The sequence below is a fragment of the Centropristis striata genome, chromosome 11 (genome assembly GCF_030273125.1).
Source record: "Centropristis striata isolate RG_2023a ecotype Rhode Island chromosome 11, C.striata_1.0, whole genome shotgun sequence".
Taxonomy (NCBI): Eukaryota; Metazoa; Chordata; class Actinopteri; order Perciformes; family Serranidae; genus Centropristis; species Centropristis striata.
In genome coordinates, this window is record NC_081527.1 from 37,090,916 (window position 1) to 37,107,914 (window position 16,999).

Sequence of the window (16,999 nt, forward strand, 5' to 3'; positions counted from 1 at the left end):
TAGCAAGCTAATGTTAGCTGTATGTTAGCAAGCTAATGTTAGCTGTATGTAAGCAAGCTAATGTTAGCTATATGTTGGCAAGCTAAAGTTAGCTATATGTTAGCAAGCTAATGTTAGCTGTATGTTAGCAAGCTAATGTTGGCTATATGTCAGCAAGCTAATGTTAGCTATATGTTAGCAAGCTAATCTTAGCTACATGTTGGCAAGCTAATGTTAGCTATATGTTAGCGAGCTAATGTTAGCTATATGTCAGCAAGCTAATGTTAGCTATATGTTGGCAAGCTGTTAGATATATGTTGGCAAGCTAATGTTAGCTATATGTTAGCAAGCTAATGTTAGATATATGTTGGCAAGCTAATGTTAGCTATATGTTAGCAAGCTAATGTTAGCTATATGTCAGCAAGCTAATGTTAGCTATATGTCGGCAAGCTAATGTTAGCTATATGTCAGCAAGCTAATGTTAGCTATATGTTAGCAAGCTAATGTTAGCCATATGTCGGCAAGCTAATGTTAGCTATATGTCAGCAAGCTAATGTTAGCTATATGTTAGCAAGCTAATGTTAGCTATATGTTAGCAAGCTAATGTTAGCTATATGTCGGCAAGCTAATGTTAGCTATATGTCAGCAAGCTAATGTTAGCTATATGTTAGCAAGCTAATGTTAGCCATATGTCGGCAAGCTAATGTTAGCTATATGTCAGCAAGCTAATGTTAGCTATATGTTAGCAAGCTAATGTTAGCTATATGCTTTCTTCTCTAGCGGTCTAATGGTGTACTGGTTTTCTTAAACATAGCTCTCTGTGTGTGTGTGTGTGTGTGTGTTTGTGCTGCAGCCTCAGCGGAGCACCAGTCACTTCTGTCTGATTCCCAGCAAGACGCTCCTCCCCAGCTGAGTGACGATGTGGACTGCACCCAGTTAGAACCCCCAGACACAGGTATGTTTGAATAAATAAAATGAAACACAGCCATATGCACTCAGGATATTCAGAACAAAACCAAACAAACAACAAAAACCTTTTTTGACGGATTCAAATTTTTGGAAATATGTTTCTCTAATTAGTTTATATTTTTGACATTTTTTAGTCTCTCACAAATCAAAAATGACAACAGTTGGATGTGCTTAGTTCCAGCAGCAGCCTCACATCTTCCTGAAGCCGCCAAGGAGCCTCTTCCCTCAGCTCCTCCATCAGCTCCTCCATCAGTTCCTCCATCAGCTGCTCCTTCAGCTCCTCCATCAGCTGCTCCCTCAGTTCCTCCATCAGCTGCTCCCTCAGCTCCTCCATCAGCTCCTCCATCAGTTCCTCCATCAGCTGCTCCCTCGGCTTCTCCGAGCAGAGAGCGCAGCAGCCGGCCACAAGTGGAGAAACCCCGCCGCTCAAGTGTGGACAAAGATCTAAAACAGAGTCCAGACAGGGCTGGGAAGTCTCCTCCACCTCCTCCTCCAAGAAGGTCAGTCCTCACCAGTTTTCTGCTGGCCTAAAATCTATAAATCACCTCTAATGCCTTATGTTTATTATTGTCTCTCCAGGTTCCATGGGGTGAGCTCAGGTCTAACCACAGGAAGGTCAGGCGAGGTGGTTTTCACCGCCAGGAAAGAGCCGATTGGTGCCCAGGTATGTGTGTGTTTGGGCTCAGAGCTGAGAATAATACTGCATGTTTACATTTGGCTACATTTACACAGTCAAAAATAAAAGCCACAGATTATTCTTCAAAGTGGTAAATAATATTTCTGCACAGACTTTAACATCAATATTGCAAAAAGACACCTTTTTTTCAACAGTTCAGCATGGGCAAACACACCATTTAATACACAATGGAAAATTAAAAAAAAAAAATTTGATTAAACACGGATTAAAAAAGAAAAGAAAAATGACAGCGGGCAGCATTGAACAGGCCTTGCACCTCACTCAGTCAGTCCCTGTATATCAGTCCCTGATTAAAAAAAAATGTTTCTGCCGAAACCTGCTCAGAAAAAAATGTCAAATGACTTATAAATATTAACTTGCTGTTGCTCGGAAGGTGCCTGTTATTATAATTGTGTTATGAATCTGTTTTTCTACAATAAACGAGATAAAACGTTAATGCCCTGGCAGTGGCTAATAAGTAGGTTGAGATTTACAGGAAATGTGAAATTTATTCTGCTGTTAATTTGTTCTTATGGTCTTATATATATATATATATATATATATATATATATATATATATATGTTTGCAAACCAAATGTTATTGCAATACTTGCAATACTTTTAAATTCAAATTTGCAATAAAAACCTTTACCGGCTGCAGCTTATTTACATAATACCTTAAATTAACTCGCCTCAATTAACTTTGATGCCTTATTAAAAGTTATGACATGAGTTTGAATTAATACAAACACTAAATTAATGTCATTTTTTAAAAATGTATCTGTTTCAGCATGAGGGTGAGAAAGAGAAAGAGCTGCCTGTGGTTCCTCAGCCCAAACCCCCAAGACAGCCACCAGAGGTCAAACCCAAACCAGCAATGTGTGCTCCTGCTCCTCCTGCACCTCCTGCTGCTCCCACCTCCACCGTCTCTACCTGCATTCCCTCAGCCAACAGGGAGGAGGAGGAAGAGGAGGAGGAGGACAACAAATTCATGAAAGAGCTGCAGGTATGTTCAATAATTCCTAAGAAGCGGGGTACAACCACAATAATATGTATACAGATACAGAATATTTAAGGGCTTGTAGAACCTGATAATGTAATAACCCCGATAATGTAATAAAAATCTGCAATTGAGTCCATTGAAAATGTAATAAAACCTGATAATGTAATAACTTCCCGATAATGTAATAAAGTGCATTTCCCAATAATGTAATACACTTTTTTTACCAATAATGTAATAAAGTTTAACATTAATGGAAGGTTTTTGATCAAATCAAAGATGGCGGAAAATCCAATATGGCCGAAAGGGATCCAGTGATACATCCTTAGAGAAAAACGGATGAACGGGTCAAAAGTTAATAAACATTCAACTTTGACCTGTTGGTGGCGCTAGAGCTCTTGAGCTAGAGTTGATACACAGTATCACCACTTGAACCCAAGTAATGGGTGGTCTGCTGTTAAATTATTACAATATTGGGGAATTATTACATTATCAGGACTTGCGAAATGAAGGCTAGCCTGATAATATAATAACCTCCATTATTGTTATACTTTATTACATTATTGGTAAAAAAAAAAAAATGTGTATTACATTATTGGGAAATGCACTTTATTACATTATCAGGTTTTATTACATTTTCAATGGACTCAAGTGCAGATTTTTATTACATTATCGGGGTTATTACATTATCGGGGTTATTACATTATCGGGGTTATTACATTATCGGGAAGTTATTACATTATCAGGTTTTATTACATTTTCAATGGACTCAAGTGCAGATTTTTATTACATTATCGGGGTTATTACATTATCGGGAAGTTATTACATTATCAGGTTTTATTACATTTTCAATGGACTCAAGGGCAGATTTTTATTACATTATCGGGGTTATAACATTATCGGAGTTATTACATTATCGGGAAGTTATTACATTATCGGGTTTTATTACATTTTCAATGGACTCAAGTGCAGATTTTTATTACATTATCGGGGTTATTACATTATCGGGGTTATTACATTATCGGGAAGTTATTACATTATCAGGTTCTACAGGGCTGTTAAAATAAGGCATTTCATTTCACTCTGTATGATTCACCTTGACCCCATAACTCACTGAACATGAGGGTCCACACAGAAGCTTTGAAAACATGATTTTTGAAAGCATTTCAAGAAACCACAGGACGCTTTACAGGGCACAGATCCAGGGATTAGAGCAGGCAGGTGAGTGGACAGGTGTCAGATCTGACAGCAGAGCATCAGAACAAAACTACAACACATCACCAACAGTATGATGATAACACTCGGAACAAAAGATCCAATTTCGGTGGTTTCTGTGACAGCAATGCACATTATCCTCACAGAGCACATTGATAAATATGATTCATTATCTATTCAATCACAAAGCATGTAATTAATCAGACACTTATGTAAAAATCTGATGAACATTGATGTACACTGCTCAAAAAAAATTTGTTGACCGACTCTATACCATTGTGTGAGGAGGTGAAAATTAGCTACTACTGTAAATAATTCACAGCTAAGGTTTTGAATTAAAATTAAACCAATTTTAATTAGAACGCCTACCTTAATCATTACATGTGGATATTTTATAAATAAATATATAATAAATGCAATTTAAAAAAAACAGGCCATGTTTAGGGGGGATGTTTGGGATAGTTAAGTGGGCCACTCCAATTGCTTTGGTGGGCCGGAAGTGGCCCGCGGGCCGTAGTTTGGGGACTACACAGGAATCAAGTGAGTACAGAACTTTAAGAGCTAACTGTCATCGCTACAGGAGTGCTATATGTTAAAGAAGAAAAGAAGAAGAGAAAAAAGGAAGCGCATTTTTTTTTCATGATGTCTCCAGACTCATTCACACCTGTCACATGCACCTTCTGCAGGTGCTATGAGAGCCTGCTCTCATCTTTTTTGGGGGGGTCGTCTTGGTTTTGCAGCTATTGTCACTTTTATTCACACCAAAGCAGGTGAAATTTATTCAAAATCACTTGTTATTCCTAAATGGACAGATTAATATCCCTGACGTTTAGCTGACTTGGTGTTATACTGTGACGATATCGTGTTCCCTTAATTTTTTTGAGCAGTGTATATACAGTATATGTTTGTGCGTGTCTGTATTGACATCATGGAACCTCTGCCCCTTTCACCCAGGTGTTTCAGAAATACTCTGTGAGGGATGTAGTGGCTGAACTCTCTGCTTCTGAGCTCCAGAGCAGAGAGCTGGAGCCTCAGGTAAAACGGAAAAAAGAAAGTCTAACAGCATTAACTATTATCCAGTCAACATCACCAACAGAACTTTAACTCAAACCATTTACAATTTGGCCACCCAAAGTTACACTTTAACGGCATGTATAAAAAGGTAAAGATAACTTCACTCTGATCTGGCAAAACCTGCTGTGAACAGGACAGTATTCTGCTTAAAAAACATTTTTTTCAAAAAGATTTTTATTCCACAATGAGTTAAAAATTTGTTTTCAAATATTATTAATCACTAACCGAACTAAACCTACTGTTTCTGAAGCTCTCTCTCTAGTCTAGACGGATTTCAGAATAAAGGCCTTCTATAAAAAGTGAGGAGCATTTATGGGTACAAGTCAAGTCCGCCATTTTGATATGCAAATGAGAAGGTCAAAAACTCAAAATTTCGCTTGGGAACCCTTTTTTTTTAATTCAGCACCCTTGAAATAAGTAACGTAGGCCAGTTCCCGACTTGTACCCATAAATGCTCCTCACTTTCACTTTTTGGATTCCGTCTAGACTTTCGTTTAGACTCTCTCTCTCTCTCTCTCTCTCTCTCTCTCTCTCTCTCTCTCTCTCTCTCTCTCATTTTTACAGAATTTCATATTTGCAAGATTGAAACTGTCCACTAGGTGGAACTGTTGTCATGGAATTGTCCACTATTAATACTTTACAACTACAGCTGTAACATTAGTTAGTTTTTCACTTGACTACAATGGCTTTGCTCACCTTTTTTGTGGTTTGCAGTGAATATGTTCTTGCTTCTAACATTAATTAATCATTAACATCATTAAGACCTTTATATTGACGTGGAGTGATGATAATAATAATAATAATAATAATTATATGCACACCAAAGTAGTAAAGGAGATGTGAGGACATGGTGATCTCAATTAAAAATAGGTCTGAAACATGAACAATAAGACAATCTGACAGGTGGGAAAGAATCTTAGAAAACAACACTGGATACAGTCGTGACTGTCTACAGCAGATTCACACCAGCAGGAACACATTACGAAGACATCTTATTTATTTATTTATTTTTGAAAAACGAGAGCCATTAAACCTTTTTTCTTATTTCTGATACTTCTGACATAAAGTCAGAAATAATGCAACTGACTGGTGCTATCCTTCTGTAACCTCCATGCCTCTCTTGTTCTTGGAAAACATAGTAGCTATGGTTGACAGATTCACTCTTTCATCACTATACTAAACATCGGTGTCTCTTTTTTTTGTCTTTGCTGGATCTTGGTTCTATGAACTGTGTATCTCCTTGTCTGCCTTTTTGGATTAATAAACTTCAGCTCTTTACCTTGCTTTGGCTTCTCAACTCTTTTTATTTCCTTTTACTGGGATCAATCACACTATGCCCAAATACATACAGCACATACATAGGTCATAATACAAAGACACAAGAATGTGTATATGCACACACACACACTAACATGTCTTCCTGTTCAACTGAATATCCTCAATCATTTTAAAAGTCAGAGTAGTCGATATCATAACTGCTTTATACTTTTTTCTATTCCGGTCCAGATCATAGAATTATGATTTAGCAGCATAGTAATGACAGCCGGTTAACATATTTATAGGCCTACTTGTTCTGTTGCCTGACCCCAAAAACATTTATAAATATGAGTTAGAATCGCTGAATTCAGCTACATTAAAACACAGCCAGAATGATCACAGAGAGCAGGCCTTTTCCTTTCTTCGCTCACTTTTATTCTTCTTCACACTGCTGTTTTTTTTAAAATAAGTTTTGTGAAGACAACAAATGCCCATTCATCAGGAACACAAGCTGCTCTGGTACAAATAGACCTGACATGTAAAGATAGAGAGTTGGGAGTGGACACACACATATACACATACATACATAAGTCCTGGTATTTCACACCAAGACTGACACAAATTTTTTGCGTTCTGTGCATTCCATTTAAAATTTAAAGTTCATACCAACACAAAATCATTGAATCATCATTGTAATGGACCCTTTAAATGGTAAATGGACCTGCACTTGTATAGCGCTATTCCAGTCGCTTTGCAATCGGTAGCAACAACAAGTTCTTCATGTGTCTCAAAAGAAGTGAAAATGTTGACTACACCCATTATTACAGGACAAAAAGCAAAGAGGAGCGTAACATTGTGTGGTAGGTCGATGGATGGATGGATGGATGGATGGATGGATGGATGGTTGGTTGGATGGATGGATGGTTGGATGGATGGATGATGGATGGATGGATGGATGGAAGGATGGATGGATGGTTGGATGGATGGATGGATGGATGATGGATGGATGGTTGGATGGAAGGATGGATGGATGGATGGATGGATGGATGGATGGATGGATGGATGGATGGCTGGCTGGGTGGGTGGATGGATGGAAGGATGGTTGGATGGTTGGATGGTTGGATGGATGGATGGATGGATGGATGGTTGGATGGTTGGATGGATGGATGGATGGTTGGATGGTTGGATGGATGGATGGATGGATGGATGGATGGTTGGATAGATGGATGGAGGATGATGAATGGATGGATGGATGGATGGATGGATGGATGGATGGATGGAAGGATGGTTGGATAGATGGATGGATGATGGATGGATGGAAGGATGGTTGGATGGATGGTTGGATGGATGGATGGATGGATGGTTGGATGGATGGATGGATGGATAGTTGGATGGGTGGATGGATGGATGGATGGATGAATGGATGGATGGATGGATGGATGGATGGATGGATGATGGATGGATGGTTGGTTGGATGGATGGATGGTTGGATGGATGGATGGATGGATGGATGGATGGTTGGATGGATGGATGGATGGTTGGATGGGTGAATGGATATTCATTATTTTTATTATATTTTGTACATTGTAGAAATATTGAAAATCAAATACATGATGGAACACATATGGAATTATGTATTAAACAAAAAAGTGTAAAACAAACTCCTGAGAGCGCACACCTGTTGATTGAAAACCATTCCAGGTAAGCAGCTCATGAATCTGACTGAGACAATAACAGAAGTGTGCAAAGCTGTCATCAAAGCAAAAGGTAGCTGCTTAAATACTAAAATATAAAACATATTCTGTTTTGTTCAACACTTTTTCATAATTCCATATGTGTTCTTTCATAGTTTTGATGTCTTCAGTATTAATCTACAATGTTGAAAATAAAGAAAAACGATTGTGAGAAGGTGTGTCCAAACAAAGTGTTTAATGTTATCCTTTTTTAATTATAGGTGACTACACAACTGTCAAATAAGAATAATTTGCCAGGTGGACATAAGCAATGGACAGGAGAGGTGAGGACATCTCCAGCATTAAAGGTGGCCAATCTGAAGCTGCAGTTTGAAACATCTGACCACCAGTCAGCTCCTCAGATGGCAATTCAAGATGGCTGCCTTCATAAACTCGTAACAGCAGTTGGGCTGGAAGAACAAACTAAAGTGAGGAAAGACAACGTAGATCTTGATAAGAAGAAGGAAGCAGAAAATAATATGGTTCAACAAATGTCTTCCTTAAACTGTGCAACAGTAGATAAGGTGGAGGTACCCCCAACTCTTGCTTTGCAAGATGTTCAGACTGTCCAGAAGAACAAGGAGGTACCAACACCAACCCCCCAAAAATCAGAGAAGTTCGGGGTACTTAAAGTTACAACTCCGCCAAAAGAAAATTATGTTAATGTGACAAGCCATAATCAGAATAACAAGGAGGTTGGACAGGTGTGCTCCTCAACCACAGAAGAAAAGAAGAAGGCCAAGTTAACAACAATTGTTACGATGCAAAAAGAAAACATTCAAGCAACTAACATCACAGATCCTGACCAGACAAATGAAGGAGTTGTTAAAGAGGAAACACCTGAGAAAAAGCCCAATATGGTGGTAGTTGTAACTTTACAAAAAGAAAACACCCCAGAAGATTTTGGGACAGAGTTCCAGAAGAATAAGGCTCCGAGCTCGGACAAGGAGTATGTAGCATCTTCTCCTGCCCTAAAACTTTCTCCTGCCTTGACTCCTAACCACAGCATCAAGCAGCAGAAGCAGAAGCAGGGAGAAACAGAGCAGGTGTCCAGGGACCAATCACAATACACAGAAGGAGGTAGCCTGAGCCCTGATGTTGGCGACAATGAGGGACCTCCCCCTCCGCCACCTCCATCTGGTAAATTCAGCCTTAGGATCTCCAGGACCAGGAGTCCGAGAGTCAGGACACAAGAAGACCTTGCTGACAGTAGTGGCTCTGACAAACAGACAGTAGCTGGGGAAAGCACTGGTGAACCCACTTATCTGATACACAGGAACCAAGGTTTCGAGGACTTTGATGATTCTGATAACAAACCTATTATCGTTTTCTTGAATGAGCCAATGGACATTGAGTCGGCCTATAAGCGTCTGTCCACCATCTTTGAATATGACGAAGATCTTGATGAGATTCTCTCTTCAGCAAATATTGTGGATGAAGAGGAAACAAAGCAGGAAGAAGAGAGAAAAATTTGCATTACTGAAATAAACACACGCTTAGATTTTAAAGACATCTCGGGAAGAGGTTCTCAAAATATGCAACATCAAAGATCTTCATCAGATAATGGCTCACTTCCTGAAAACCAAAATCAGGGTAAACTAGACAAAAAGCCAGAGATCAAAAGGAAATTCAAATTTAAGTTTCCCAAAAACAAACTGGCTGCATTTAGCCAGGCCATTCGAACAGGGACAACCAAAGCAGGAAAGAAGACTCTTGAAGTTGTTGTCTATGAGGAAGAGGAAGAGTTTGTATCAGACGATAGTCCAGTGAAGGAGACCAAGAAGCAAACAAAAGAATCCAAGAGTTTTGAGATTAAAAATGCGAAACAGTCCAACTTGGGTGAAAGCAATGCCAGACTTTCAAAGTCACATAGCCGGGTAGAGGATCTCTGCAAGACTACGCTTGACTCTATTGAAAGTCTAGAAGAGTCCATCAAAGAGTTGGAGATCAGTGTGGACAGTATGTCCGCCCCTTGTTCCCCGTCCAGCATTGTGTCTTCACCTCCTCAGTCCCCTGATTCTTCCTTTGATTCCACTGACAGAGCTCAGCTTAAAGGCAAAGTAAAACGAGAAAGAGAGAGAAGTCCCTCCAAGAGGCCAGCCTCTCAGATACTCAAAGGCCCAAACACACCTAAGAGTAAGAGGGCCAAACCACAGACTCCTCAGGACTCAGGGAAAACCTCCACCAAGAAACAGGTCTGATGTTCCACTTGCTTCAGTTTAACTTGGCTGACTGGTGGTGGGCTCTCTGACTTCCTGACTCTATGTCACATATGGCTGTTGATCTATCAATCATTCTTTTCATTGTTTGTCTTCAAGCAAAGTATGTGACAATTCTTACCAAGAAAGACAAGACAAGACTTTTTGGTTTGTTCGGTTTGTCTATGTAGCCTGAAGGTTAACCCTTTATCAGGCAAAGAACTATATTTGGTAACGTCAGGTAATATTTCGAGAAAAAAGTTGCAAATTTACTAGATTAAAGTGGCAAATCTACAAGAAAAAAGTTGCAGATTTAAGAGATTTAAAATGGTAAATCTGTGCGAAAAAAGTCGCAGATTTACGAGAAAAAAGTGGAAAAAAAGCAACTTTTTTCTCCGAGATTCACCACTTTAACCCTTGATAGGGCACTCATTGAAATATTTGCAAATTCCACATTTTGTCCCTAGAGAATATTGGAGGGTATTACATACAGCCAGAATGTGTAAAAAAAAAACATACGAAAATAATATTTTGAGAAAAATGTTTACAAGATTAAAGTGGCAAATCTACGAGAAAAAAATGTGTAGATTTATGAGATTTAAACTGGTGAATCTGGGAGAAAAAAGTTGCTTTTTCCCACTTTTTTCTCTTAAATCTGCAACTTTTTTCGCACAGATTTGCCACTTTAAATCTCTTAAATCTGCAACTTTTTTTCTTGTAGATTTGCCACTTTAATCTAGTAAATTTGCAACTTTTTTCTCGAAATATGAGAAGTTACCAAATATAACTCTTTGCCTGATAAAGGGTTAAGTTTATTTTCCACAAAGAAATCTGGTGTCAATCACGACAGACTGCACGTGCAGTCAACAAGATGGTAATACCAGTGTCTCAGGACAGTTTAAAGGACAAGCGCCACATTTACTAAATGTGTGTTCAGACTGAATAAAAAACATGTTTTTGCCCTGTGTGGCCACAGTTTATTGCTGCTAGTTGTGTTTTCGATGATACTTTTTGCCTTTTTCAACCAGCATTGATGACTGATATTGTATGTATGCTACTGTGGCTAATCAGATGTATAATGAAGTCATGTGTGATTTTTATTTGCTGCTTGAATCTGATGCTTTCAACCGTTGGAGCTCTTATCCTACAAATTGTGTATCTCCTACATGTTTTTCAATAATTGCATAGTTCCAGTCAGTCTGCACAGACTAACATTTTGTTCATGCATCTCCTTGCTAGACCTCCAGCAGCAGCTCCAGCTCTTCTCCTCACCGATCAGCAAAGTCGCGCCACTCATCTTCCTCTGGATCACCAGAGAAGTCACCCAAGGGCCAGCAGCAGGCCCCCCAGAAACAGCCCAGCCAGGTAAATAAAGTCTGAATCAGGCAACATAGACTGAAGGGGCTTTCTGTAATGCTCTACCACAGTAGTTCTCAACCTTTTTGAGTCGCGACCCCCAATTTAACATGCATGTTGTCCGCGACCCCCATTCACTGAACAGAATCACGCACAGTTCAGATCACCCAAAAAAGAAACAAAATGACCAAAAAACGGAACCAAAATGACCAAAAAAAGACTCAAAATGACCAAAAACAGACACAAATTGACCAAAAAAAGACACAAATTGACCAAAAAAAGACACAAAATGACCAAAAAAGACACAAAATGACTAAAAAAAGACACAAAATGATCAAAAAAGGAAACAAAATGACCAAAAAATACACAAATTGACCACAAAATGACCAAAAAAGACACAAAATGACAAAAAAACACACACAAAATGACCAAAAAAGACACAAAATGACCAAAAAAGACACAAAATGACCAAAAAAAGACATGAAATGACCAAAAAGACTAAAAAACATTAACACAGTGGAGACAGAGCTGACTTCCAAAAAGATTTGGCGACCCCCAGAAATCATCTCGCGACCCCAATTGGGGTCCCGACCCCAAGGTTGAGAACAGCTGATCTACCAGATTGGCAATGGCAGATTTGTGTTCTTCATATAGCAGGTTTAACAGTCTTTGACCATTTGTTGTCAAGTATGCTTAGTGGTATACTTAACCCTCCCATCAGTCATCATCATTATGTAATTGACAACTTAAACAAACAATAACCTGCTCCCAGGAAATAAGTAATGACTAATGTTTCGGTAACGCTTTATATTAAGGTCCTTGTAATAACCATTAATTTACAAGTAATAAGGCCCTTGTAAGTCCTTACAAGATGCTTATTAACATTATTGTGTGTTTATAAGCTTATATAAGTGTTAATAATGGCATTACAAACACCCATGACCTACCCATTATGTCTTTGCCATGCCTTTATTAATCTTATTTTGTTTGCTTATTGATATTAAAATATACTTTATTGCTCATCTATTATAAGTTAACTATAAGTTAACTATGCTTTATGCAACTACCGGATCTAAAGCGAGAACAATGCCTTATTACTTGTTAATTAATGGTTATTAACCCTCTATGGTACGGTGTTGCCCTCAGGCAACATAGCCAATTTTGACCTGTCAAATTTCTACAATGCATGTTTTTGAGTGATGCGATACTTTGAAAAAGAGGGAAGAGTCAAGGGAACCAATAGCAATGCTTTAATGTGTCACATGATCTCCAGGAGGCCATATTGAAACCCTATTTTGCAGACTTTTCCAAAGGACACAACTTTGCCATTTTACGGCACAAATAATCACTCAAAACGTCACTTCCTGGCCCTTTACAATCTGGGAAAAAAATTTGTATACATATATTGTACCCTGTTGAAGCTACTGAATCTTTTACACATGTTTAATAAATAAATTATGTTAAAATTAATTTTAAAAACTTTCTTTTTCACTTGTGCACCGTTATGATACAATGTTGCCTATAGGCAACAAACCCCAAAAACTTCCAAAAAAAGAATTATAAAATTTCGTCACAGTATGTTTATTTAGTCTATTTTAAGACAAAAAACACTCCAAACATTTTTTTCCTAACTGGCATCATAATGCCTACCATAGAGGGTTAAGGACCTTATTATAAAGCATTACCAATGTTTTTTCTCTAAGAACTATATCCTCTGAAATTGGGATTTTCCTCACTATGAACTTATATAAATATTAAAATCAAGGAAGACTCTTGCTGTACATTAAGAAAATCCAACGTGATCTCACAGAAATATATGAAATGACCACAAAGTCTGTATGAAAAATAAAAAAGACAACATTGACTTTTGGTTTCACTATTTGAACACATAATGTGGCACTGCCATGTGATGAGGTGTTTAGAGGTCATGCTCATTTTACATATTTCTGTGAAATCAGGCAAAGATAATCATATTGGCTGAACATATGTTTACACAAACATATACATTTAAAATTATGTGGAAGAAATCAGCATAAACTCCCATGTTGTTTGTTTTATCAGAGAATCAGTCTTCTCAAAATAACATCTAAAATGGACATTTTAATTGGAGTGAACTATATTATATGATGTGTTTGCATTGAGTTTTATGTGTTGAAATAATTTCTGTTGTTGTGCATATCTGTCTGATTTCATCCTCAAGTTCTTTCTGTCTGTTTATGGCTGTGTTCACATTCTTACTCACCTCTTCCAAGATACACTTCCTGATTTTGTTTCACTACCCATTAATGTCCCCATATCCAAAATGACCTGTTGATGATTTGAAACTCAACAACGTTGACAGTTGAGTTTCTAGATCAGAAAGTAGATCTCAACCTGCATGTACCTGCATGTTAACTGTGTTGTTGATCTGGCAGTGAGTTGTGGAAATATTTTTTTGGGCGTCAAAAACTCTGAAAAACTCGTTTGTTCCTCAAACAAGGACACAAAGAAGCCACCATTTAAAAATGCTGTTAATCCAATTACAACCTCCATCATTAGCCCCTTTCATAGTGCCGTTTCATGCCGGGATATTTAGACTCTGTAATGTCTCGCCTCCACTATGAACGTGCCGAAGCGGGATGCTGGGATCAGTAACACTTTACTTGAAGGCAGTGGCGGTTCTACACAGGGGCCTACAGGGGCCACTGCCCCTGTGAAGAAGCCCTTGGCCCCTGCTGTGGCCCCTGTGTCAAATAATAAAATTATCAATTTATAACATGAACAATGGAACAATTCTAACCTTTTTTTTTGTTGTTCAAACAATATCTCATTGTACACAAAAGGAATAGGGCTATTTTGTCCATTTTTGAATCCTTTTCATGTCTTTATGTGTCTTTTTTGGTCATTTGTGTCTTTTTTTGGTAGTTTTGTGTCTGTTGTTGTGTCTTTTTTATTTATTTTGTGTCTGTTTTAGTTATTTTGTGTCTTTTCATGGTCATTTTGTGTCTTTTTTTGTCATTTTTATGTCTTCTGTGGTTTTTTTGGGGTTATTCTGTCTTCTCATTTTGTGTCTTTTTGGGTCATTTTGTGTCTTTTTCAAGGCATTCAAAGATTTTGAATGCTTAAATATCATCTTTGCCATTTTTCATGTGCTAATATGCCCCTTTGATTAAACACTGGCCCCTCCTTGGCCCCCACAGTAAAATTGGTCTAGAACCGCCACTGCTTGAAGGTATCGTCATAATAGTGACATGATACTGTCATAACTGTGACATGACACAGTCATAAACGTGTCATAAACATTATGTCAATGTCATAAACGTTTATGACTGCTGTCATTAAGTGTCGTTCGGTTTTTGTCATGACAAGTTGACATTCCTTGGGTTGTCTTGATTATGACAACTTGACTTTAATCAAAGTGACATAACCACAAAATGTCTTTGTCATGGCAACTTGACAAACAAAATATGTTTCTATATTTGTGTTTATGGCAAGTTGGCATAATGATTATTATAATTAGATGTGCAAGGTTACAGACCAATTCTAGCACTTGGTCATAGATGTTTGACAGAATACCGACAAGATACCCAAAACTGACATGACATGACACCATTATGACGCTGTAATGAAGATATTCTCTGACCTCAAGTAAAGTGGTAGCATATAATCATTATGCCAACTTGCCATAAACACAAATATAGAAACATATTTTGTTTATGTCAAGTTGCCATGACAAAGAAATTTTGTGGTAATGTCACTTTGATTAAAGTCAAGTTGTCATAATCAAGACAACCCAAGGAATGTCAACTTGTCATGACAAAAACCGAATGACACTTAATGACAGCAGTCATAAACGTTTATGACATTGACATGTTTTTTTTTGTTTTTTTTAGATATATTTTGGCCATTTTTCAAGGCTTTATTGATAGTGAGACAGATAGAAAGGGGTTGACAGAGGGCATAAAGACATAATGTTTATGACACGTTTATGACTGTGTCATGTCACAGTTATGACAGTATCATGTCACTATTATGACGATACCTTCAAGTAAAGTGTTACCCAGGGGATCAAATGATCCCACCAATTTTCCGCCTCCAGAGGTCACAGAGGCGGAAAATTGGTGGGACTGTTGGAAGCGGGACCTCTATGAACGGGACATCCCGGCAAGTCGGGATATTTGACGTCACACGTGACGTTAAATTAATGACATTGATGTGTTTTTTATTTGAAATTTGATTTTGCATGTCTGCACTATTTAGTTATATATTGTATGTTTATAAGCGTTGCTGGTTCCATATTTAATGTTAAAGCAAAACATGTTTGGTATGTATTAAAAGGTTTATTTGTTCAATGTTGGCCCGCGACTTTATTCAAGTTTTAAATTTTGGCCCATTGTGTATTTGAGTTTGACACCCCTGATCTAGACTATTGGGGAGATGTGCATGTTGTGGGACTGAGCAACAACCAATCACAGCGTTCTGTCTTAAGTTTCCTTGAATCTATTTGTAAGGATGTCCTCACTTTGCCACTTTGTGGTGTGAGCAGGAACTTAAAACAGATGAGAGGATTATATTATATCATTTGGAGTGTCAGGACAGAGATTGGCTGGCCAAAGCATAGAAATAACCAACCTGGTCTCACAGAAATCTGTGAAATAGCCACGGATTCGCTTAACTCAAAATCCGTGGAATAGCCACGGAATCGCTCAAATTTCCGTGAAACTGACACGGATTTCGCTACAATGCAAGTTAATGACAGTCATATCCCGTGGCTATTCCAACATACGAAGTGATTATGTACATTCACTGAGTGAATATTTAGAAAATAAAACATATATTTCTCGCTAGAAATGTGATCAAAATCCATTTTTATGCAGAAACTCAAGTCAAAATATAGATTTTTTCACTAAAAATGAGAGAACTGTCCGCCATGTTTTTTGTTCTGACCGCTGGGACCTTGAAAGTCACGTGACTTGGAACAAACCAATAGGAACAAATATCCATTGAATAGCCACGGGATATGTATAAAATGACAAAAAAAGACACAAAATGACTGCAAAAAACACTAAATTCCTTAAAAAATACACGAAATTACCAAAAAATACACAGAATTACCAAAAAAGGAACAAAATTATTAAAAAAGACACAAAATTACCCAAAAAAGACACAAAATGAAAAAACTAAATTACTTAAAAAAGAAACAAAATGACTGAATAAAGACACAAAATGACCGCTGGGACCTTGAAAGTCACGTGACTTGGAACAAACCAATAGGAACAAATATCCATGGAATAGCCACGGGATATGACTGTCATTAACTTGCATTGTAGCGAAATCCGTGTCAGTTTCACAGAAATTTGAGCGATTCCGTGGCTATTTCACGGATTTCTGTGAGACCATGTTGGAAATAACAGGTGTGAGTGTTCTTCTCTGTGTGTTGTTGGCTTTGACTCCATCTCCATGGTGTCTGTTTACAGGCTGACAGCAGAAGCAGTAGAGCAGCCGGGGATAGTAGCCATTCTGTCGTTGCATTGCGTGCCTCTAAGATCCCCGCCTTGTGCCA

General features: G+C 38.0%; 1 protein-coding gene across 1 annotated transcript in view; it reads left to right on the plus strand.

The window, feature by feature from the left end:
* LOC131981020 (sickle tail protein homolog) overlaps positions 1-10,224 on the plus strand; it is a 51,702-nt gene extending 41,478 nt beyond the window's left edge. Inside the window, exons 17-22 of the mRNA XM_059345312.1 lie at positions 833-934; positions 1,124-1,448; positions 1,528-1,612; positions 2,415-2,630; positions 4,794-4,874; positions 8,125-10,224. Coding sequence (XP_059201295.1) covers positions 833-934; positions 1,124-1,448; positions 1,528-1,612; positions 2,415-2,630; positions 4,794-4,874; positions 8,125-10,104 — 2,789 coding nt within the window. The 3' untranslated portion in view covers positions 10,105-10,224. The remainder of the gene's footprint in view (positions 1-832; positions 935-1,123; positions 1,449-1,527; positions 1,613-2,414; positions 2,631-4,793; positions 4,875-8,124) is intronic.
* The last annotated feature ends 6,775 nt before the right edge of the window (positions 10,225-16,999 follow it).